Source organism: Phalacrocorax aristotelis, chromosome 17 (genome assembly GCF_949628215.1).
Source record: "Phalacrocorax aristotelis chromosome 17, bGulAri2.1, whole genome shotgun sequence".
NCBI lineage: Eukaryota > Metazoa > Chordata > Aves > Suliformes > Phalacrocoracidae > Phalacrocorax > Phalacrocorax aristotelis.
Window position 1 is genome coordinate 7331225 of NC_134292.1, and position 23921 is coordinate 7355145.

Sequence of the window (23921 nt, forward strand, 5' to 3'; positions counted from 1 at the left end):
TATTCTAGCCATGAAGATATTCTTGACGAGATTGGATATTCCCATCATGCTCATTAATTTAGTGGGAGGCGCTGCTCTGTTTTATGGGGTGGAAAAAAATCCACATTTGTTTTGAGTGTCTGTTAGGTAGAATTCAGTTAAGGTGAAGCCTAAAGCAGAGTGAAGAGTTATCAACCAGCAGGTGCCATTAATAGGAAATTGTGCTGATTTTATTCAGTGTTTTTCCTTCTTTGCAGTAAAATGAGTGCAGTTACAGTTAAATTGTACTCAATGGATGTAAAAGGGGGAAATATGTACGTGGCTTGTCAGAGTTCAGTTCCCTCCCTGGCGTGAAGAGGGAGATGGTGGAGCACAACATCAGCTTTTGGTGCTGCAGCGAGCACAGTCTGCCCCAGCCCTGTCTCTCTATTAGTCCCTGTTGTTCAGAGCAAAATCGGTATATTGGAGAAGGAATGGGCCGTTAGGTTGTTGGAACCGGGAACCAAGTTGTTTCTCTTTTCCTCCCAAAACAGAGAAATCATAACTGACACCCTGTAAACCGCTCCCTGTTCTCTCCATCTGCCTTCGATCTCAGCTCATGGAGAGGCTGTCTGTGAAATGTGGAAGGAATGATCTTGCACATAAGTTATTGTGGCTTAATATTTTAAACTAATTTATACAATAAATATACAGGAAGGCTGATATCTGCCTGGGGTGGTGAATGGCTTATTATGTTTGTATAGTACTTGGAATGGGTTGGAGACATTGTTATATATACCTAAAGCGTTATTTCCCTGACTGATTGAACTTCTTGTGCTCTGTAGTTTTTCCCCTAAGAAGTTGTCTTTTTCAAGTGTAGGATTGTGTTACAAAATGAAGGCTCTTGCGTTCCTTGCCTGAACTTCGGGAGTTGATTATAGGATGTGTATCTGTCTCATAATTTGTGGGCAGCGGCTGCAGTGGAACAGACTGCTAAGAGAGCTGTTACGGTGAATTGAAATGAGAAGTGGATATTTAAATACAGCCTTGTAGTGTTAAGACCACTCTTTCTGGGATCTTGGGGTAACAAGTGGCCGGGTCCCTGGCAAGGGCAATCCCATACTGCAGCAAGAGCCACCAGACCTATTGCGCATGGTAAAAATATTTGGAGCGCAGTTTGGGGCAAGATGGCGAGACTCTGAATTTGGTCATATTTGCCCAGCTCTGCGGTAGTAGCTTATCAGCTAGAGCAAATATTCCCCATTACATCACCCACCTTTTTCGACTGCAGTATTGATAGTTATCAAACTAGAGCTTTTTATATTCAGGGTGAGAATATGCAAAGACAAATCTAACGGAGTCAATAACGCAGCAGTTGTCTTATCACTGAGCTGGGGAGAGTAATAAAATATATATGCTGTCGATATTTTGGTCCTGAACTATTGTGGAAGGTATTGACACGCAGCAGAAATACAGTATTGACTCTCTTTGTCTATTTTATTTGAGTAAACTGTTTGGCCATAAACTTTATGCATTTTTATACTGGATTTAGAGTGTGTGGGATGCATCCGCTTTCTAGCCCTGCCAGCTGATTGCCAGTTTATTTCCGGTCAAAGAACGGCAGGTTGCTGCAAAGTAGTTTGAAACGGCACCTTTATTATCACAGCTCACATATTGGCCTGTTTCATTTGTTTGGCTACTTGTGCCCTCCAGGCATGCAGTATAATCTTTCAACTGGTTGTTAGGACCAAATGGTCTGGTTTTTAGCTGGTTTGCTGCAGGCAAAGTCCAGTAGGAAGCCCAGCAGGGCATGTGTTCCCACTTTGCATGTGTTGGTCTAATGATATTTTCCCCATTAACATTTGGAAGAAAGATCTAATCGGGGGGGGGGGGAGAAATCTGAGGGTTGTCAGCTGGGGAGATAACTGCTAATCATAAATGGACCACCAGCTAACATCGCAGATATGCCTGGAATGTGTGTGTTCAGTAAAACGTGGTGGGTTTTTTTTTAAAAAAAAAAAAAAACTGTTTGGGTGCCACAAGGTTACTTAACAGACCTATTCCTTTAACAGGTCTCCGTGTAAGTGGGCTCCATGGTGCACAGATAAGAGACACAGAAAGAAGTATGTGCAAGCAGTCGTTAATGCTTTTCGCCTAGCCTAAGTCTCTGGGTCTGCTCAGCTTTTATTTTTGTTATTTAATACACACCAGTCTGCTTGAAATTTCTCCTCTCCTCCCCTCCCTCCCCCCTTTTTTTCCTTTTTTTACTACTTCGGGCTTAATTTGGGAAGGGGGAGGTTAGTTGCAGGGATTTGGATTTGGGCAGGCTGGATTTTCTCCCATGACTCTCAGCATGGGGAGACGCAGATCAATTCCCTATCCTGTGTTCAGCTGGACACTGGGTTATGGTGTGTGTTGATCAAGAAATCCCCTCCTGTTTTGTACCACATAACACATTCATTTCAGCCACTGAACCTAAATTACTGTTTTGCTTTTCTTTCTTTTTTTGATGAAATGGTAAGAACTCTTTTTCTGTAGGGATGAAGTTAGTTTATCCGTGCTAATGCTTTGATTTTTTTCCTTTTTTCTCTCTCTGCCACAGTAGGTAACCAGTTAGGGGCCCTGGTACATCAAAGGTAAGCAGTGGGTTATGTTTTATTATTTATTGATCAATTCTAATTGTTTATTGATCCACCATCTGTAGCAGTGTTAGGAAGTCAGAGGTTGAGAATGTGGAGAAAACGTCAGCTTAGGTTTTTTCCAGGCTGGGGTTTCTGCTAACCCTTTAAGGCTGGCTGTTGTGATGAAGAAGAGTTGATGTGAAACTTGGATTTGGTTCCTGAAAATCTGCAGGACCCAGCAGAATAGATTCTCTCTCCTCCCTTCCCCTGCCCTGTGGCGGAGTAGTAAGAAAAAATTAAAAAAGCTCTGGCATTTTGACAGAAGTTGGAAGTACTAAATGGGCAGGTAGATTTTTTTATTTTAGTTTTGTTGGTGTAATGTGACCTGGGATGACTCCCTTGTCAAAGATGGTTGTGGGAGACTGAAGCAGGTATAAGTTGTTGTGCAGCATGCCTTAGCATCTAAGTACCAGTAAAAGTACAATACAAAAGTAAAATTCTCAGTTTTTCTTGAATCCTGTCCTTAAGGAGTTGACTGTCTTGTTTTGAGTAGGAAGGGGAGGGCATTTCTAAAGCTGGATTCACCTTTGAGCTAATAGTAGTGCATTTCCATCATCACCAGCTGTTTGTTGAGGCCCTTAGCAGAAAGCACAAGCAATATACATAAAGACCTTCAGCTTCTAAAGGGTAGGTTAAAGCTAACGTCAAGCTAGGCAGCACAGAGAAGGGCGACAGCATTGTTTGCCGTGCTGCTACCTGCCACCTCTCTTCTGCCGGGAGTGATGCTACTGCAGGCAATTGAATAGACTGAAAAGCCTGAAATGGTTTCTTTCTGGTTTTGGTGCTTGGTTTTCTGCTAGGTTAGCTTCTTTGTCCAGCTGCAACTGTTCCTCCAGCACGGGGTGGTTAACAAATGATGCAGGATAACACATTTTGGCAACAGACTGGGTTTATTCCAGGTTAAAACACTGGTAATTCTGAACCTCCCTGTTGTGTTGCGGGTATGGATGACACTGTTTGGTTTTGCATCTCCACTGGTGAGCCTCAGGACAGTGAAGAGTACTTTATCTGCAGGTTAGCTGGTAAAGTCTAATGTGTATTTTATACCTACCCTAACTGATATAAAGCAAAAAATGGGAAGATTTTAATATACCTCACCACAAAACCTGCATTGAACTTACTGTGCAGGTGTTGCATTGCTTTTGAGATTGCTGAACAAATTGTATATAGCACATATCTAATTATATGGAGTTTGCAAATTCCGTATTTGTTGCATTGTATTTTCTATAAAATAGAGACGGCGAAGCAAAGAACCATCCAATGTAATTCCTTTCTACTTGACTGTGGTCAGGTCTTAGGAAATTGCTTTGGGTGCTATGTTTTGAGGCAGAGACACATTGAAAAAGTCCAAGGAGCAATAGATGTGGAAGTCTTGAGGTAGTGAGACTTCAAAGGATAATTGAAGACAGCTTTTATAAATTCCAAGGAAAAGAATGATAAGGACAAGCAGGCAAAAAAAAAGAATCTGAATATCAGAGGGGATGTTCATATCAGCTTAGACCCTACAAGCCACAGTCCTAAATATTAAAGAAACTTTGCCGTTACTCTGTTAAATCTGTCTGGAGCAAGAATGACAAAAAGAGATGGTTCTGTCAGGTCCATTGAAGATAATGGAGAGTAGGCTGGAAATGTATCCAGCATAGGAGAAATGAAGTGTCCATGAGAGGTCTCTTACAAAATCATTTGTTTTGGGATGTAGTGTTTACTTGTGTGTGCAAAAGCATTATGCTGTGCCTGGTTTCTACAGCATGGAAATTGTTGGCTTCCAGATTGTTCTTTGTAGTGACTATTTGATTATTTTTATCTTCCTTTTTTTTTTAGGGCTGTAATAACAGAAGAGTTCAAAGTGCCTGATAAAATGGTTGGATTTAGTAAGTACCTTGGATGCTTTTGATCTGTTTCTTGACATGTCTTCTGTGCAGGAATGCTGTTTATTCTGACACGCTCATGGTTTTTGTGCTTGCTAGTCTTGGATAAGCCTTGTCTAATGCTGTCTTCATGGGGACCAGATGAACTGTGTTTAAAATCTGGGTGCAATTTGGATGGAGAAGCTTGGTGTCCTGGTAATAAGAACAAGACGGAGTAGTACAGGTTACTGAGAGTTTTAGTTATTCTCTCCTTTAAATTCCCACTAGCATAGTCATAAACAAGTTAAAAGTGAATTTATTTCCCATCATTGAAACATTTTACGTCCTTTGAGTATGCAAAACTGTGAGAGGTGCAGGAGGAAGACAAAGTTTAAATGTTAAAATAAGAATTGATTCAAGGCAAGTTAAACAGAGTTATAAATCTCTTATACATTTGCTGCAGGGAAACACAACAAGCATGCATTGCTCGGATGAGAATTTTTCCTAGATTTGCATTCCTGATACTGTCCTCTTTCAAGTTGGATCCTAATTTCTCTCTTCCTCTTGATGATCATTACTCTTGCTTTCAATGGCACCTCCTGCTATTGTGTTGCTACAGTGATTGCATTGACTCTTCCACTGCTAGATCTTCATGTATCTCTTCCAATTTGATATACGAAGAGTAAAAAGGAAAATAACAGGCCATGATAATTACCCCTCAGTGCATGAAGTTTTGACCCAAATGTAAAGACACTGTAAAACTGTAACTCAAATTCCTGCAAAGACGACGCTCACACTCCTCCTGCCAGACCTCCTCATTTATCAGTCCTGGTACCACGCGTGTGGGGGGGCATTGGAGGGATGCCTCAGCTCTGTGAGAGCAGAGCCTGCATGCTCTGTTGGTGCATCACCTGCGTGTTAAACCCAGTCCTGTTTCAGGGGCAGGCAGATGCAGGGAGATGGCAAGCCCACAGCTGAGAGATGCTTCTGCGGGAGCATCCTGAGCCAGGCATACCTGTTTGACTTGACAGTTTTGCTCTTTTTTGCAGTCTGGGAAGGATATGAATGGTGATTGGCACATAGTCGCTTCCCAGTATGTCTTGTTGTTGAACAACAATGTGCTGACTCAGAGTTAAGGGAGATAGGTATTTGTTTTCACTGAAGGTTTGATAGACCATTTCAGTATGTAGCAGTTTCTTCTGAGTGCAGACCAGCCAAATAGTATGTCTTTTGAAAAGAGGTAGTAAAATACAAATTTTAAAGAAATGAAGGCAAAAGTCTTTGCCTTTTTTAGTACCCCAAATAACTGGTTTATTGGTTCAGACTGAACAAGATATACTCTTCTAGCAGCACTCAAACTAGTCCCTTATTTCTTGCATGCTATTTATTTCCATTCAAGTATGAGAGAGACTTTTTTTGGCTTGTTTTGGTTTTCCAAGCAAACAGAATAACTTTCAGCAGTACCTTAATGTTTTTGTACTATGATAAATTTGGTCATGCTGTGGATGCCTCTTCTGCAATCCTGGAGTCAAACTGTTTCTTTATAGATAGCTGCAGCGGAGTGAAAGGGGGAAGGTGCTCTGCAGTTACTCAGAAAAATGGTATGTTCTGACGCTTTTTGAACTTGTTTCAGTAATCGGCAGGGGAGGTGAACAGATCTCACGGATTCAGGCAGAGTCTGGCTGCAAAATTCAAATTGCTCCAGGTAAGAGCCTCTTTGTATGGCGAGTGGCAGGTTTTAATATTGAAGGATGTTGTGTCCATTAGATCAGGCGCCTTGCCATGCTCATGGTGTGTTACCACCGTTAACAACTGATATAGGAGAGCTGTTGTGGGATTGACCTCCCGACTAGCACAGAAAACAGGTTTGTCAGGTGGGTTGGGGAGTGAAACAATTAAGGAACTGTCTTCAACCAGTGGATGGGTACAGTGCAAATGGACAATCCGTGTTGTACTTAGACCTGAAATTGCAGCTGTTGAGTTTTGTCCCAGAGGTACCGCTTTGCTCAGCTCTGCCGTTTGTCTCTTATTATCTGGTCAGCTTGAACTCCTGGCAGCAGCTCTTCATACAACTAACTTGCACTGAAAAAATTGGACCATCCATTCTGTGGTAGTTTTGGGGAAGACTGTACTACAGGGCTGTACAGGAAACTGTTGATTAATATAATCAGCAAACTGTAATCAAGTTCTCACCCCTCCCTTTAATTGGTGGGGAATGCTTTAAAAGACTCCAGATACCCAGCAAACCATTTAAAATATGTTGACCCTGGATGTCTTTGAATTCATTAATGTGCTCTCTGTGCCAGGGGGGCAGTGCTTCCATTACTGCTGGATAGTTACTGAAACAACTGCCTTTTTTTAATTCCATGTATTAAAATTGTCCTTGTTTCCTTTTTAGACAGTGGTGGGATGCCTGAGAGGCCCTGTGTACTCACTGGGACGCCAGAGAGCATTGAGTGAGTTCTGGTTTAATTTCTTTCCTTTCTCCTTCTCTCTCTTCTCCCTAATGCTGTGCTCTGTCAGTGGTGCTACTTGGTTAGCCACACCAGCAAATATTGGCCTAGAGAAACTTGAGGGTCTCTGGAGCATAGAACCTCTTGGTCTGATGCTTTAAACTGTGCACCTCAAAGGCTTTTTTTCAGTTGCAGTTTGAACCCTCTGCAGAAATTCCGTCGAATTCCCCTCCGCAGGGCAAGGTTGCTCTTAGGGCACCTAGGATGCAGTTTTCTAACTGCAGCTTTCCAGGATACTGAGCTAAGCTGTTGAAGGGCACTTCTCTTCTCCCCTTCGCTTCCCTACTCCTATTGAGATGACCATCCTTCCAGCTGAAGAAGGGCTGCATGAGGCCTCCAAAGCCTGTCGGTGCCACTCCAGAATAATCTGGAGGTGTTGGTGTTGTTGCAGAGCAGCATGAGGCCCATGGGTGTGCTTGCCTCTGCATTGCTGCCAACAAGAAGCAAAGGACTGAACCAAAGTCTTGAATTCTGATCCCTGCATGGTAGAGACACGTGGCCAGCCAGCAGGGGTTTCTACTCTTTAGACGTATAGAAACTTTAGGGACAGTGTTTCCTCCCTCCCCCTTCCCAGGAGCTGAGTTTGAGACTCTCACAAACCAGTTGAGGACCTCCTGCTGGAACTGGATCCAGGATCCTCAGGCTTACAGGAACACACTTAACATATGGAGCTGCTCTTTCTCTCCCCAGCCTTTGGGTAGGTGGGTTTTTTAAAATCCATCTGGAAATCTTTGAGTTGCATTTGATAGTGAAAATACATGGGCGCAAAGACTGTCTTTCTAAAGAGAGACACTCATCATTCTTCCATTCCTAAGAGATCTAAAGGTACTTAAATCTCCTTATTCTGCCATAATGCTGCAAGCAGTGAGCCAGAATAAATATAATTGGCAAGCTCACATTATAGGGCAGGCAATGTATTCTTGCTGATATTGAAGTGCTTTTCCCCCTTTAGCAAAGGATATTTCAGAACAAGAGCGAAATATTAAAAAGCTGGGATGCCTGATGAGATGCAGTTGGGGGAAGTGGGGACGAGGTATAGTTAAGATTTCATGGTTCTGAAATAAGCAGTTAAATGTAGTCATGTCCAAGGCTGTCTTTAAACAAAATATTAATAATTCTAAAAGAAGAAGAGTGAGAATACTCAATTTGTGAAGGAGAACAAGGTGTTGAGGATGTGGAATTAGGTGAAATTTAATTTACTTTTGTGCTAAAATTCTTGTTAAGTTGGCTGTTTGAACTGTCTTTTCAGGCTACTTGTAGAAAAAGAAAATGAAGTAGGGAAACCAATCTAGATGTCAGGCTTCTTTAAAAGGTTTTGTGAGGAGTGTTTCCATTAGTTATATCCAGCAGCAAACTAGTAGGGTTGATTTCCAAATTACTCCTTCTCATCTGAAATCTGTTGTATATTAACTGTTGTAGTCTCTATATTGTCACTAAAAGAACTTTATGCAAAATGTGAAGGTAGATGGATAAAACCTCTTCAGACTCTTCCAGAAACTCCACCTTTTGCCTTGTTTTGTGAGAAAGTCAAGACAAAGCAGTGCTCTGATGGGTGTACAGCCTCAGATCACCACCCCCTGAGCTGTCTTGGGTGACTGTCTTCTTGCGAGGGATGACTTTGTACTGTTTCTTCAAATCACCAGAGAGAAGACAGTCCTCCTAGGGTGCCTGATGTGGCTTGGTATGGAGTGGAGAGAAGGGGAGACGCTGCTTTAGACTGAATAGGGAACTGGTGACTTTCTTCTGCCTGCTTTGAGAAGGGTTGTGAGAGAAGGTCAGGAAAGGGATGTGATGGTACTGGGAGCCTTCAAGATGAAGGGAAACCCTGTCCGTTACCTCTGATATGCTAAAGATTTTAGAGAAGGGATCTTTAATCTCCCAAATGTTTCTTTGTGTGTCTCTTCTCACCAGGAGTAGAAGAACCCAGTCTTTCACTGGTTGCTGCTGCAGTGTTCTTGCCTCGCTTTGCGGTGTAGCTTCAGCACCTACTGCTTGGGGCAGAGGCTGTGTTAGAACAGTGTTCTGGTGCTGCTGGTAAGAGCAGGCAGAGAAGAGCAAGGCAGTTGCCTGTGACTGATTGGAGAGTGGTTAACCAATGCGCTGTGTTAGTATCAGCAGTGTGTTTTGTCTTGACCAAGAAGAACAGAGCTTGAGTTTTAACGAATATTGTAGACATGTTAAAGTTTAGAACCTAGAGCATCTTCATTCAAAATAAGCACCCCAAATGCTATAGCTCAGCTATTATCCTTAACTTCCAAAGAGGTCAGAGCATGCTGCTGCTCTTCCTTCTCTCTTCCCCTTTCAAAAATCAAACTGCTTATAAGTAATATTGATAGGGGAAAATATACATTGAAGAGTTACCAAAAAAAAAAACCAAACAAAAAAAAGCAAACATTGTGCTAACTATGGTTTCCTTCATCTTTTCACTACTTCTCCTCTCCCCGATCGCTTCCCATTCCGATGGTTCCTGGTCTCTTGGTCAAGTGGAACAATGTTGTCTAATGGTTGTTTCCCTCGATTCTTTTCCAAAGACAAGCAAAACGGCTACTGGGGCAGATTGTAGATCGCTGTCGGAACGGACCTGGTTTTCACAACGATGTTGATGGCAACAGTACGATTCAGGAGATTTTGATCCCGGCATCCAAAGTGGGTCTAGTCATCGGCAAAGGAGGTGAAACAATAAAACAGTTGCAGGTGCGCAAGATGCATTTACTTTAGGGCTCTCTTCCCTACTGCAGCTTCTCTAGATCAACAAGAGCGTGCTCTAAATCAACAGGAGCGTGCTGAAATGGAGAGCCTTAAATGCTCTAACCTTCTACAGCAGGGACTACTCTTCTGCCTTCGGAGAGCTGGACTCAAATCCAATCTTGTGTTAAAAAAGAAATCGGTTTGGCCCCAGCTACGTATGTAGTGGAGTTTTGCCAGAACTGTGAAAGAAACTCATGTGCTTTAGATAACATTTGGTGCGTGCTGTTTAGGAGGGGATCCTTGTAGCCAAGAAAAGGCTATCTCTAGTCTGCTGCTGCTGCAATAGTTTTTAATGCCAGCCATGCTGTTGCAGAGTGCTGTGCTTCTCTTTTGTTGCTGATCTGTGGTAAAGCTGGCGTATGTCTTCCTTTTTTCCCTCATCCCATACCTTTCTAATTAACAGTGTTGTGTTATGTGTAAATCTGTGTTCCTAGACATTCTTTATTCCTCCATCTGGTACAAGTGTTTTAAAGAATAGAAGGTTTCAGAAAAGCACCTAGGTCAAAAATGTAGGTTTTTGAGTGCCCTGATTAGGCCTCTGTCATCTAATAGTTTTAAGGCTGGTTACTTAATAACTATTATATGCAGACAGCTACAAATTTTGGAAAGGGCTGAAAGTCAGTTGTTGAGGTAGGTGGGTTCTCTTTCCAAGGGATTCAGCTATTTGAGAACTTCAGGAGTAGCACACTTTCTGGCAGTCCTTTAGACTCCAGGACTATTACTGAATTTGTGCTATAAGTACCCATGAAGAGCTAAAGTAGCGTTCTGTAAAGCTGCTGATTTGACCTACATAATGTTTAGTAACCAAATTGTAGTCCTTTGTTTCAGGGACTCTGCTTAGCAAAGTGCTCTGTGCTTTTTCTTCAGGAACGAACAGGTGTGAAAATGATTATGATCCAAGATGGTCCGTTGCCTACTGGAGCAGACAAACCTCTCCGCATTACTGGAGATGTATTTAAAATACAGGTATGTAATAAAAGTAAGCAGTTACTCCAGAGACCAAGGAGAAGTTTAAACTTCAGCATATTTGTGAGCATCTAATGGAGTTGAATCCAACTGAAAATGTAATGATCCTTGCTGGTTTTGTTTGTTCTATAAGGTTGAACTTTGAGTAGAGCAAGTTAAAACACCAGACTAGAAAGTGTTGGCTTGCTTACAGCGTAACCTAGGAGATCTCACTCCGTGTAGATACTAGACATGGGTAGGAGAAGAGCTGAGGAGGAGGGTTTGGAGAAAGTAGCTTTGAAATGCTTTCCAGTCCGTGAAACAAAAATCATAGCTATATGTTACGTGAGCATCTGGGTTTTTAGTGACTAACTTAACCACACATTTGAGAGAGTTCTGTGGAAGGTGCGTTATCTCAGACAGCCAACTGACGCAGGTAATTAAAAAAAAAAACAAACCAAAACACCAAACCCATGACAACTCCTGAAACCAAGGGGTTTGCTTAATATTGGTACCTCGGTCTCCTTGTGTCAGGGTTCTACAGATGTGTTCATACCTGCGGTTCAAAGCAAAAACACATTTTCAGCTGGAGACTGGAAGATTGCAGCATGATGGGAATGCTTGAATTAAAGTTTAGCTGTGGCGTGTTCCACTTGTCAGCAAGTGCTTTTCATACCTTGCTAAGTACGTAAAATCTAGCTTAGCATTCCTGGCTCTAATAAACATAGTTCTGTTTCATAGGATCTCCTGAACCATAAATTGCTGCAACAGTTGATGTTGCTCAGGGATAGTATGTCTGGGTTGTATTTTTCAAACTTCTTACTGCAAGTGGGCTTTTAGATTTAAATGTGTTTTGGCTTTTATTTTTTCCAAAATTCTTATATTTGTTGAGGAGGTGAAGATATGCAAAAAGAAGTTTAATGGCAGCCTTGATACTTGAAGTGCCGCTGCTTCCCAGGTGGCTGCTTCTGCTTTGCAAGAGTTGCTGTTGTCACATCTTCCATGCCATAAATCATGCCAAGCACGTATAGGCTGGAAGATCTTTGAGGCACTTAAAGTTAAGCATGCTTAGAAAGCACATAAGAAGCCTGATGAATCCTTGGGTTTGGTGGGATTCTATGGATGCCACAACAGTGTTTCTTAACTCTCAAATCCCTATGAAATCTCTCCATTGCCCTTATTTCTGTCTTGGCTTCTTTGAAACATCTTGAGTTGTTTTCTTCTGTAAAAAATACCATGGGGGCATGGAAAATGTGTAAAAATGTGAAAGGAGTCAGATTCACCAGTGTCCGTCAAACTTGGAGGTAGAACCAAAATGTCAAAAGCTTGACGGGTAGTATATAGAAACAAAGGCTTTGGTTTTGACGTGTAGGCTTTTTTTAATGGTGGCTACTGTTGGCTTATTTCCAAGGTACACTTTTACTAGCTGGGCTACATGCAAGCTTGTGAATGGCCTTGAGGGCTGCAAGTAGGTAGGAAGAATATTCATTTGTCTTAGAAAATGTCTTGCTGGATTGCTGCGGATTTGGGCTTAACTTTTCTGAGTGTCAGTAAGCTCACTACTGCCCACCTGCCTCCTTGGTACCTGCTCTCTAGCTCTTAGTGGACATGCTCTCTGCTATGCTACCACAGCTTCTACCTTACTGTATTGGTTTCAGTTCTATGCAGTAGGAAAGGGCCTTCCTTTAATTTAAAAGCAAACAAAAAAAAAAGAAAACCAAATAAAGATATTTTAATAGCTAAAGGGCCTTTTTGAAAGACTGAAGGAAGCAATTGCACACAAACTGCCGCCTTGCACACTTGGCAGGTTTTGTCAGACATGGATGATGCCATCAAGAACAGATCTCCATTGACTGTGGAAAAAGAAATTCTAAATTAGAATGCTGTTTCTGTTAAGCAGATGGAGATTGCTTTGCCTGAAGCCTGACCACTAGCCACTGTTGAGGCCCTAACACCAAGATGGCAAGCACAATAATTTTAAGCTAACTGTAACTTCTTTCCCCATGTAGCAAGCGAGGGAAATGGTACTGGAGATCATCCGAGAGAAAGATCAGGCAGACTTCCGAGGCGTACGCAATGATTTCAGTTCTAGAATGGGAGGAGGCAGCATAGAGGTATGTTTTCTTCACAAGTACTCTGCTAACCTCCCTGTGGGATGGGTAGTGGGTGGAAGTCATCAAATGGCACGTGTAACCTGTAAGCTTATTTTTAAATGCATTGTGTTCTGTTGCCAGAAGAGTGAGTCTGGCTGCAAAGAGGAGTTCTCATGGACTCCCAGATGGCACTTTTCTAATTGTCTTTCTAAGCTGCATTCTTGGTAGTGCAGAGTTCATTTAGCGGGGAAGGAATTTGCGGCCACATGTTTGTTTTTCTTAAGCGATATGGTTCTGTAGCCTGGAGCTGCCTAATGTGGCCTGTCCTCATAGTTAAGAGCATCTACGTGTAAAATCAGAGTAATTCAGTCTAGTTTTCTGAGCTTTCATACTGCTTTGCCTTTCCCATCAGGTCTCTGTGCCCAGGTTTGCTGTTGGAATTGTGATAGGAAGAAATGGAGAAATGATCAAAAAGATTCAGAATGATGCTGGAGTTAGGATTCAATTTAAACCAGGTTTGTGTGAGGATGAAGAGCTGTTACCTTCTGACCAGCGTTCCAGTTTGGGATTGCTAAGTGAATCTGATCTGAGGTTACAGCAGCTAGGCCTGTCTAATTTAAAGGTGCATTGTGTCTCTTTCTGAAACCCGTTTAAATATGATGTGCTGCTTCCTTGTGCACTTTCTGGTTTTCAGAGAGTAAGATTATATACCGCTCATCTGCAAACATTAGATGTCACAACAGTCATGTCTTGAGTGGTAACTGTATGGATAAATGAAATAACAATAACAAAACCCCTTTTATTTTCTGTTGAAGAATTCTCCTTCAGGACATTAAAGCCTTTGGGGATCAGGAGTTGATTAATTCTAAGTAACTTTCTCTGGGTCCTTGGCTGTCTGATCACCTATCAAAGCTGCCTTTGTCCTCTTCAAATTATATCAGTCTCTTTCATGGCTTTTTGACATTTGAACGTGTTGCATTTGGGACGTTGTTTGCTTTGCAGCGTGGGTTTGGTTTTGTCTTCTTCCAGTCCATGGAAGAGGGGCTGAAGGTGGTGGGAAGAGGTAGTTGTTGAGGTAGTTATATTGTGTGAAAACACTGCTAGCAACGATGGTGCTAGAAGGAAGCTTTTGTTGGCAGGTGGATGTTTTCTCCTTTTAATTTAGTCTTTGCCACCTCTCTTCACAGATGATGGGATTAGTTCCGAGAGAGTCGCACAGGTCATGGGGCTTGCCGACAGGTGTCAACACGCAGCACACATCATCAGTGAGCTTATTGTCACAGCACAGGTGGGTTCTGCAGGCTCTTGGGAGAAAAATGCTGATATGGGAATGTAGTCGCATGCGTGTGGCTGTGTGGATGGATGCCACCATCTGAAGAACAACAGTGTTAAATTTTCCCTCTGGCAGGCCACACGTGCTGCTGCCCAGGACAGAGATGTTAGGTTTGGGTTTTGTTTGGTTTTCTAATGTGATGTGGGCTGCCTGAGTTACGGGAAGGTCTCCTGTTCTCAGGCAGTATTATGAGGCCTTATTGTAGCTTCACATTTACCCCACAGGTTTAGTTGTTCTGAAGTTACTTGGAAACTGTGACCTGGTGGAATGGGGCCCAGCAGTAGCATAGACAGTGACTAGAGGCCCTGCTCAGTAAGGCTGAGTAACGCTTGGGCAGCAGAGCATTAAGTGCTCGATGATGCCTCCTCTTCAGGCTCCAGTGCTCTGGTCTGGCAGCTGTGGGAGGCAGGGGAAGGCAATGAACGCTCACGTACGCGGTCACTGTGCCTAAGACAGACACCAATGTTTTGCATTGCCCAAGAGCAGGAAGTACAAAGGTGGGTGAAGTAGTAGGGCAGACTCATGCAGGAGGTATATTCCCTTTGTATTATCAGAAGTAAAGATGTCAGGCCATTCCTGACCAGATACCTGAGCATAATTTCTTCATCAAGAGTAGGTCTTGATATCTCTTCTTACCCTGAGATCTGGTTTGAATGCTTAATTACTTTTTTTTTTTTTTAATCATCCACTTAGATTTTGAGGTCTGTCCTGATAGCCTCTGCTCGTCACCTTTTGCTTTTGGAGAAATCAGTTACCCAAAATAGGCATGTCCTTTAAGTGTCTTTGAATTTAAAAGCCTCCTTTGGAAGTTTTGGAAAATGTGCGTTTCAGCTGAGTAATCCCAGCAGTTCTTTAAAGAATGACTCTTGAAAGGGTTTGGAAGCAACTTCTGTGTGTGTCAGTGCCAAGAGCTATTGGTTGCTCTGAGGAAAGCCCCCATCACAAACTAAAAGTCCTTTAGTAGTTGATGCTTGTTTATAGGTTTATTTTAGCAGATACAAAGGCATGCATTTAAAAATTATAAATACCTTCCTGACTCAGGAAGGCAGCTGTAACCTGCGTTACTTGGCATTTCTTTAAAGTGCTTCAAAATCTTGAATGTGAAACTGAAGTCCAAAAATACCTTAATTCAGTGCCATTGATTATAATGCAATTTAACTTACCTTGCTGTATTTTGCTTTTAATGTGCATTGGGCCAACAAAAAACCACTGATACATATTTTTTACCTTCCAAGGAACGAGATGGCTTTGGAAGCTTGGCTGTCGCCCGAGGAAGAGGTCGTGGCCGTGGGGACTGGAGCGTTGGAACGCCTGGGGGCATGCAGGAAATAACCTACACAGTGCCGGCCGATAAGTGTGGCCTCGTTATAGGCAAAGGTGGGTTCGGTGACACTAAATACTCGAGCTTGCAATCTTTCGCTCTCGGGACGGTCGCATTCTTGCTGCCTGACAGTGAGGCCTTGGAGTTTTCTGTAATTGCAGGTATTTAGTTGCCAGTGAATGCAGCATAGGAATAAGCTATAAGCACTTGTGGTTGTTTTTATGTGGTGCTCTCACTCATAATTGTACTCTCCAGGTCCTTGTTCACAGTCTGTAAGAGAGGCTCTTCATGCAGAGCTGTCAAGTAAGCTTGTTATAACAAGCAGCTGGCTGAGAAAAGACAGGTTCATTTGTGGATTCTTTTTACAGAAAATTCGTTTAAAGGACAGTTTATCAGGGACAAGCAGAACAGTCATTTCCTCGTGCTGGATTTCTGTGAGTGCTGTGTGATAAAATGGAACGTCTCTGAAAGTGATAAGAGTAGCTGCTTCCAGCCACGTATCTGAAGTGTCTGAATCAAGTGAAGTAGCAGGATTTGTCAGTTATGAGCTCGCATCTGAGCCTCACAGAGCAGGCTGGTGTTCCTCATCTCACTCAGATGAGCATGTTCGCTGCTATGGAAGCTCCTCGGCTGTCGTAGCTGTTGAATCTCTCCATGCCAAGGAGATGGACATGGAGTTGTCTGGCCTTCCTCTTAAGAACCAGTACAACCCCAAGACAGTTATGAAACCAGTGCATCCGCAGCAGTCTCAACCTGTCACAGAACATGAGCTACACATCGGGTAAGGGCAGTACTTAAATTAGAGCCAGGAATAGAAAAGCTCTACGGCTCTGAATTGTTGCTATGCTTCTGAGTAAATATACTGATGAATCAAGAGAGTTGTATTTAATTTTGCTATCTGCTTGTTTCAGAAAGAATGACATATGCCTTAACTGGTATTTAAGTAATCACAGTTGGCTTTCAGCCTCAGCAGAGGTGAGGTGAACAGAATAGGAACAGGTTGGCTACAGAGGTAAAGGAGGCAGAGACTTGGGGGCATTGTGCCATGTGTCAGTGACATTTAGTTTCCTGCCATCGTGTTGGGCAGGAGTGCGCTTGCAATGAAACATGTTGTCTTGTGGCCTCTCTCCCCTGCTGCGCAACCCTGCTGCATCTCGCTTGTTCCTTTCCGTGTGTCTGGCCCCTGTGGCACCCTGGGCTGATGCCTTACTGGATGACAAGGGACACAGATATGGGACACGGGCTTGTCAGCGATGTATCCGCAATTATTTTCAGATGTTCTTCTTTGCCATAAACGTCTTCACAAACCTGAAAACTTTTTTCAATATGAAAAAGCACCTGGTCTGCCCATCATGCAGAAATTACAGTGATTGTGCTTGATCTCGCTGAACAGTCCAGTTGGGCAAAAGATCAAGCAAAGCAAATTTGAAGTCCACAGGTGAGAGTTATATGTATGGAAAAATTAAATTATAATGAAACTTTATTGCTGTATCCATTAGTCATCCTTAATAAAGGATCAGAAAAGGTCACTTGTTGTGCAGCAGTGCACTGAAGTGGAGCATTTGTGACTACAGAGAGCACTGTGTGCTGAAAAGATAAATGCAGGTAGCATAGTTGGATGTCCCAGCATTCAAGTGCAAAGCCTGGCACAGGCTCGCTGTAGGGGTGAAGGGTGGCTTTTTACCTTTGTTTCCACAACAGCAAAACAGGGATTCTTAACCGGCCAGATCAGAAGCTTTCTGGAGTGACTAATTACTAGTTGTATGGTGATTTGAGTGCTTGTAGCTTTGTAATACCGCCTTGTAATTGGTGTTCTTACAGTGCCTATGCTCTTAGTTCATTGCAGCCTTCATTTTTGTCAAGTGAGTGATGGCTGTAGCGTTGCCTTTTGGGGCCTGGACCAGGATGGATGTACCACACTCTCCATATGTGGATGCAAGACACCTGATTCTGCTTATTTCCTTTCCCACTGCCTGTGGGGCGTTGTGGGGAGAGGGAATGTCGGTGGGGTTTTTTTAACAGTGACCAATTGTAAAACCTTTGCTCCTCCCTTTTTGGCTTCTGAGCAGCTTCCAGCTTTTTCTTTTTTTTTTTTTCCTTTTTCCCCTGACCTCCCCTGCGATACAGGACTTGGCTGTACAATCTGGCCGAGTCCTGTGGGCTCATGCACTTTGGTCTCTGAGGTTAGCACCCGAGCAACGAGTATCGTGGCCCCGGGGTGTAGCGTGTGCGATGTGGCCGGGGTAACTGCTGCTGTGCTTCCAGCTGCCTGTCGCCACTTGGAAGTGGGGAAAAGAGGGAAATGAGAAGTTTCTCCGCTCAATTTTTACAGCATATATGATAGAAGATCTAGGGCCCTTTTCTCATGGACATCACTTCTCAGCTTGGGAGCGTGAGCCTTTATGAGCTGGTAAGAAGTGTTCGGCTCCCCGCGAATCCTGTGCGTAGCTTTTTCCTCTAGAGGGTGGGTAGGTGCAGCTTTTCTTTTCTGAAAGACTCGAGGAAGGTGGAGACAAGCGCCATACACATGTCAAGCGCTTTCTCTGTTTGGTGGTGCTTGGAAACAAACCACAGCCTTTCTGGGCCCCCGCTGGATTTCCATGATAAATACAGCAATATTGACAGATAACGTGGCCGGCCTGGCTCTTGTCAGCTCTGCCTTTTAGCAGGTTTGATTAATTGCTTTACGATTTCACGTCCAGCTGGGGGGCCGCTTTTGGATCACTTCTGCCCCCCATCAGGTAGAAGAATGGAGCGGGCTGCTGAATGCATCTATAGACAGCCACCATGTGCCGAGCGGGTCACCTCATTATGGGGGAAGATGAACTCCTTCCGGCATCGTGCAGCATCATGTTGACTGCGTCACTTCATTTGCGTGCTCTGGAGGCTGAATTGGGATAGCTTGGATGGGAGGGAGCACTTTGGCATGTACCAGACTGGAGGGTAAGGAGGAGAAAGGCACCAAGTCCTGGTTTGGGGGTGGGAGCTTGCAGCCTCTGACCAAACCTGGAGAGCCAACTGACTTGATCCTGCAGCGTGGTCTAGGAGGGACTTGATGTTGAAGCAGACCCAGCAACAACAAACTTGGTGCTGAATGCTAAATGGGGAAATGATTTTAAACCTGTATTCTCCTTGCTTCCAGTTTGAGAATGCTTCAAATTTTTTAATCCCCTTTTGGAAGGAGAAACCTAGACTGTGTTGTGAGTAGCAACCTGTGGTTATGCCTCTGTCACCTAGCAGAGTTGTTCTCCCTCTTTCATGATTGAATTTGTTTTGGCTGAAAGGGTCCTCGGTTTTCATTAAGCAGAGGAAATAGCTGTTGATTCAGATCTCACCTCAATATGTAACAACTAGGGCTTCAAACAAATCTGCATCAGACAAAAGCATTACATAAAAAAACCCTTCTTGGTTCTGAAAGTTCATCTTACCGCTTTCCCAAGCTTGACTGAAAATAAGTGGGTTGGCTTTTGGCTGCACAGTACAATCCCTGTTGTCTGCCCAGGGATGTGACACGATTATCTTTTGTTAAATGCATCTTCAAAAATTCATTTAGAAAGAGTTAATTGCCCTTTGGCAACTCTTCCTCCTCCCTTCCCCAAGAAGGCTTTAAAATGTTAAAAAGGTCACGAGTCCATTACAATGAAATGAACAAGTGTCTGCAACATCCAGTTTGTTTTGAAGTTGTGCTGGATGTATAGAGATGGAAATGCGAGCAAAATTGAGGAGATTATTTTTGGAGACTCTTTAATTATAAAGCAAACAAAAATCTCTGGTTAGTTTCTTTTGCTCTCTTTCCTGCTTGCTGTTTGTACTTCTGGCTGGTGGTTTTTGGTTTGTGATTTAAAACTTGTAAAACCCCTTCCTTCCCCGCACCCTTTAATTTCTCCAGTTGAGTGGAGCTGGTCTGTAAGTTGTGTGAGCTTCCAAAAGAAGAATTGAACCATTGTAACATTGGCTGAGGCTTTTGTTAAGCAAATTTCATTAAGAGACCAGGACCTAGCAGGTCTTCAGGAAATCAGATCTACTTTAGCTGGCCCTGACGCTTCCTGCTCGAAGCACTCCTGTGCTCTAGTGTATCCAGATGGCAAACTAGCCAGATATGTTCACTGCATGCACAACTAGCTCTGAAATAGTGGAAGACAGCCTCAAATCCTGTACTACCGCAGTTGTCTGGAGGGATGCGAACACCACAGTGTGAACGGGAAGTGCGGTAAGCGGGGGCTTCTTTAAGGGAATAAGCTGTTAAACAGCACATGGTTGTGAGAAAGCTTAAGCTTTGCTTTTAAGCTACAAGGTATGTGGCTGGTGGATTTTTCTTAGTGGAATGAAATGCCTGATGGTGGGGGGAAAAAAAAAAGCCTCATGGAGGAAAGAAAAACATGTTTCAGTTGCAGGTGACTTTCTTTTCTTGAGATTTATGAACAGCTGTGCAAAACCACCAGAATTCAGTCAGTACAGTTTTTGCATCTGGTCTGTCAAAGTGTCTCTCAGATATGCTGCATTTTCTTGGGAGCCTAGAAATGTGCACACAAGGGGAACTTGTATGTATTCTTAAAACAGCACCACCCGTGACCCCAAACACCATTGCAGTAGCTCACTGTTTCAGGTGCTGCTTATGAGGGTGTTTAAAGGAACAACTTGAGCTCAGGTACTGTGGTTTCTTATGCTGTTGCCCTCCTCAGCCCACCTCACCTGAGGCATGCAGAAGATAGTTGAAGCTATATTCCGTTACCAGAACCTGGCTCTGATATGCTTTTATGGAAGAGGATGCTGAATATCTCTCCTTATGTCTTGGTTTTCTTTTCTTCAGGTGGTGAGAACATCAAGAGCATAAATCAGCAGTCGGGAGCCCATGTGGAGCTCCAGAGAAACCCACCTCCGAACACAGACCCCGGTGTACGAATATTCACAATCAGAGGAGTTCCCCAGCAAATTGAACTCGCTAGACATCTCATAGATGAGAAAGTTGGTGTAAGTCCCATCTCTGATCTTGGTCTGTCTCTTTCAGATGTGGTGTTTTCACTCTTTGGTACGTGTAGGCCTGGACTTAGAGGATGGCACAGAATACACACGCTTACGTTATTCAGCTTCAAAACCATTTGCCTGTTAGCAGCTGTTTTGAACTTTGGCCCTCCAGCATCCATTGGACTAATTTTTGCTGTGGTCCCAGAAGGATCTGACTGTTTGCTGACATAATCAAGGGTAGTGTGCAGCTGTATGAGAGGGAAGAACAGCAATAAAAAGGTATGAGAAGGCTGTGAAAGGAGATTATTGGGTTTTTTTGGAAGGGAAGACAATAGTGTCACTGCGTGAGAATGACACAATCCTGGCATCATCATCCTGAAAGTAACACTCAACTCCTTGCTCCAGTAAATCCAGGATGACTTATCTTCCACTTAATGCAGTGCTGTGGTATTGAAGCTTAATAATGTCAGGCTGGAGTACTACTGAAGGGGGAGTCTTGGGTAAAAGAAAGTATGGAAAATACTGAACTGGGGCATGGTAAAGCTGAAAAGCAACCTTTATGCTGAATTGCCTGAGAGGAGAAGCCTTGATACCAACCTCAGGATCCAAGCTATTCAAAGGAAAACTTCCAACTGTGCCATAGTCCCATTAGCCCCTTTCTGGGCTGGTCGGAGTTGCTTTTGAAGCTGGGCTCCTGCAGTGTGCTGACAGTCCTGAGAACTTCGTCCTTGGAGAATCAGCCACTTCTTTCAGGTGCTGGGGTTTAGTGGAACGTGTCCCAGGCTGTCTTCTCCTCTTTCTTACTGCTGATACTAGCTGCCTCCACCCTGTGCTTAGAGCTGGCATTAAATATTTGTGGATTCTGTGACAGGGTACCAGCATGGGTGGACCTGGAGGATTTGGTCAAAGTCCGTTCAGCCAAGCACCCGCTACACCTCATCAAAAGTAAGCTTCTCTATCATGGATGGGCTGTTGGGAATGGCTGGGAGCTGTAAAAGCATTGGGAGGAGGGTGGAAGGCCCTGAAGGGGTGGTGTATAAGTGGAGCCTTTTAAAGGGGGAGCATTCAGAAGCAAGAAGCGAGTGAGATCAATCCTTTAAGCTTGACTACAGGAAGGATTTTAGCTATTAAATTACAAACAAGGTAGGTATTGGCAGCTCCAAAATTCCCATCTCTAGTGCAGTGAGAGCACGGAAAGAAGCCTGAGCTGCACACAGCACAAGGAGTGCTTTTCAGTATGATGTGCCTTCACCTTGGCCTCACAAACAGACCAATGTCAAGATCGATATCAAGCAGTCACACCTAAACAGCATTTCCTTTTGTTCCCATGTTCACCTGTTTGCTCAGCGGTTGCTGACCATAAGTAACAATTTCGCTTCTGTGGGCAACTTCGTGTGTATGACCTGTTAAGTATTTTATTGTCTACTTCAGCGTGCCTTTTTGTCGTCTGCAGTGGTCCTCAGGCGTTCATGACGCAGGGTTGGGGCAGTACCTACCAGACGTGGCAGCAGCCTGGACAGCAAGTCCCGAGTAAGTGTCTAGGACCGGGGTTGGAGAAGGGTTGATGTTCCCTTTGTAATTGCTGCTTCGTGCCTGCAAAACACAGGCTCACCTGTGAGACCCGCTTGTGTGAAAACAGCAAAATAATTTCCTGAGCAGCAGAAGTGTGTGGAGGCATGCTGTGGTGTTTGAGCTCAGAATAAGCCGAAGTCCATCGGAAACTGTAATGCTTTTTGTGCACTTGACTGCTTACTGCTTGTTTCTGCTCTCTTTGTGTGGAAACTCGGTCCTTGCTGCCTGTTCCTAAGAAAAACATTTCTGCCTTAGGCCCTCTTCTGCCTGGATTCTCCAGGCAAGCACTTGCCAACTCCACTTCCCCTGAAAACAGGCACATCATGTCTGGTGGTGAGCCCTCCCATCTCTCTGTTCTTGACCTTAGCAGTTCTTGCTTATTTTCTTTTTAAAATGTTCTTTATGAGCTCTTCTGACTGTTCAGCTCCCAGTCTGATGGGAAGACTGGGAAAGGAGATGCAGAAAATGGAAGGAAGGATAGGCAGGGCTTCTGTCCTGGTTCATCCTCACTGGCTGTAGTAGTGTCCCCTTGTCTCCTTTCGGGAGTTGATGAGAACTGCTCAGCCTCCACAGTGCTAAATGTTCAGAATGAGGCCAGAGGGATAACCAGCTTTCAAATAAATAAACCAATGCACACATGTCCTTAGTCATTAGTGCAAAAACTGACCCCAGATCACTCCTGCTGCTGGGCTTTCCACTTGAAGCCACCAACACTGAGTCAGGCTGGCTGTTACTCTTCAAGGTTCGAAGTGTCACTTCTTCCTAAAACCCTGTTCAGTCAAAATTCAGCAGGTTGGAACGGGGAGCCCCCCTTGTCAGAATAATTGAGTGGTAAATGTTAGTGGTGACGTTGGTAACTGCATCATCCTGTGTCTTCAACAGCCAGAGTAATGGTTTGCCCTAAATGGAACAGATTCACAGTCTGGTAATCTCAAAGCTCATGTGATGGGCAGTAATGTCCAACAGACACTTTTCAATCACAATTTTTCAGGAAATACAAGTTTTTTTAATGCCCTGGTCCTGTAAAAACTAAAGCTAAGCACCAAAGGTGGGGGGTAATTGTAAAGGGGTTTAATGACAGGTGCTTTTCAGTGCTAAGGCTGATATAGCAATGAAATAGTTTATTAATTTCAGTATAAATTCCCACTCTTTGAGGTGCCTGAGGAGGAGGAAACATTGGAGGAGCAATGCCTGCAATTGCACTTGTGATTCCCTGTAACACTAATCACATTTTAATGTTTATGAAATTGTGCATATATGAAATTTGGCATTGTTTAACTTAGTGCGCTTCAGTAGGACGTAGGAACCCTGCATGGGAAGTGTGTTACACTCCTCAAACAAATAAAAAATAAGCCTCTGGAAGAGTCCTGCTCCTGAACAATCACAGTCTAAAAATCAGGATTTTTCCTGTGAGCTCTAGGGACTTGTAGAATAGTTGTTCTATTTTCAGAACAGTAAATGCAATGGTGAGCTTGGAAGGACTCTTTTGTACAGGAGTGGAATAGTATGGTACTGAAGAAAAGTATTTTCCCATTAGCTTGTTTTACAGGAAAAATTGTTATTCCAATCCTTTCCTGTGCACCCCCAGGAGCCCTGGACTTCCCTGAGCCTTGGGAAGCAGAGCAGTCAGTGCAGCAGGGAGAGCTCTACAAAAACATGCCATTTTAATGTTCCCAATAAAGCCTTTGAATAAATGCTTATAAAATGTGCATTGCTATTTGCCTTGCAAGATACCTTTAGAAACTCACCTTAGTATTTATCATCTTTCTCACGTCCCTGAAACATCCTCTTATCCTGCCCACCAGCCACTGGCGGGGGGCGGAATCTCTTTCTGTAACATATAGTCTGTCTCGAGCTCACACCTCCTGGCTTTGGAGCTTGGCATAAGGAGCACAGACCCTTTGAATGCCCTGATGACCGACAGTACGGCTCGTATCCCAATGAT

The 23921-nt window shown here is 43.6% G+C and overlaps 1 protein-coding gene across 4 annotated transcripts in view; it reads left to right on the top strand.

The window, feature by feature from the left end:
* FUBP3 (far upstream element binding protein 3) overlaps positions 1–23921 on the top strand; it is a 40793-nt gene that overhangs the window by 11372 nt on the left and 5500 nt on the right. For 2 of the 4 annotated variants that reach the window (XM_075112657.1, XM_075112654.1), the window contains exons 3-16: positions 2031–2081; positions 2561–2594; positions 4461–4510; positions 6120–6191; positions 6885–6942; positions 9531–9693; positions 10615–10713; positions 12702–12806; positions 13198–13300; positions 13973–14073; positions 15354–15495; positions 20250–20410; positions 21276–21349; positions 21858–21934. In XM_075112657.1, coding sequence (XP_074968758.1) covers positions 2031–2081; positions 2561–2594; positions 4461–4510; positions 6120–6191; positions 6885–6942; positions 9531–9693; positions 10615–10713; positions 12702–12806; positions 13198–13300; positions 13973–14073; positions 15354–15495; positions 20250–20410; positions 21276–21349; positions 21858–21934 — 1290 coding nt within the window. The remainder of the gene's footprint in view (positions 1–2030; positions 2082–2560; positions 2595–4460; positions 4511–6119; positions 6192–6884; positions 6943–9530; positions 9694–10614; positions 10714–12701; positions 12807–13197; positions 13301–13972; positions 14074–15353; positions 15496–20249; positions 20411–21275; positions 21350–21857; positions 21935–23921) is intronic. The other 2 variants (XM_075112653.1, XM_075112656.1) reach the window with 1 other exon arrangement.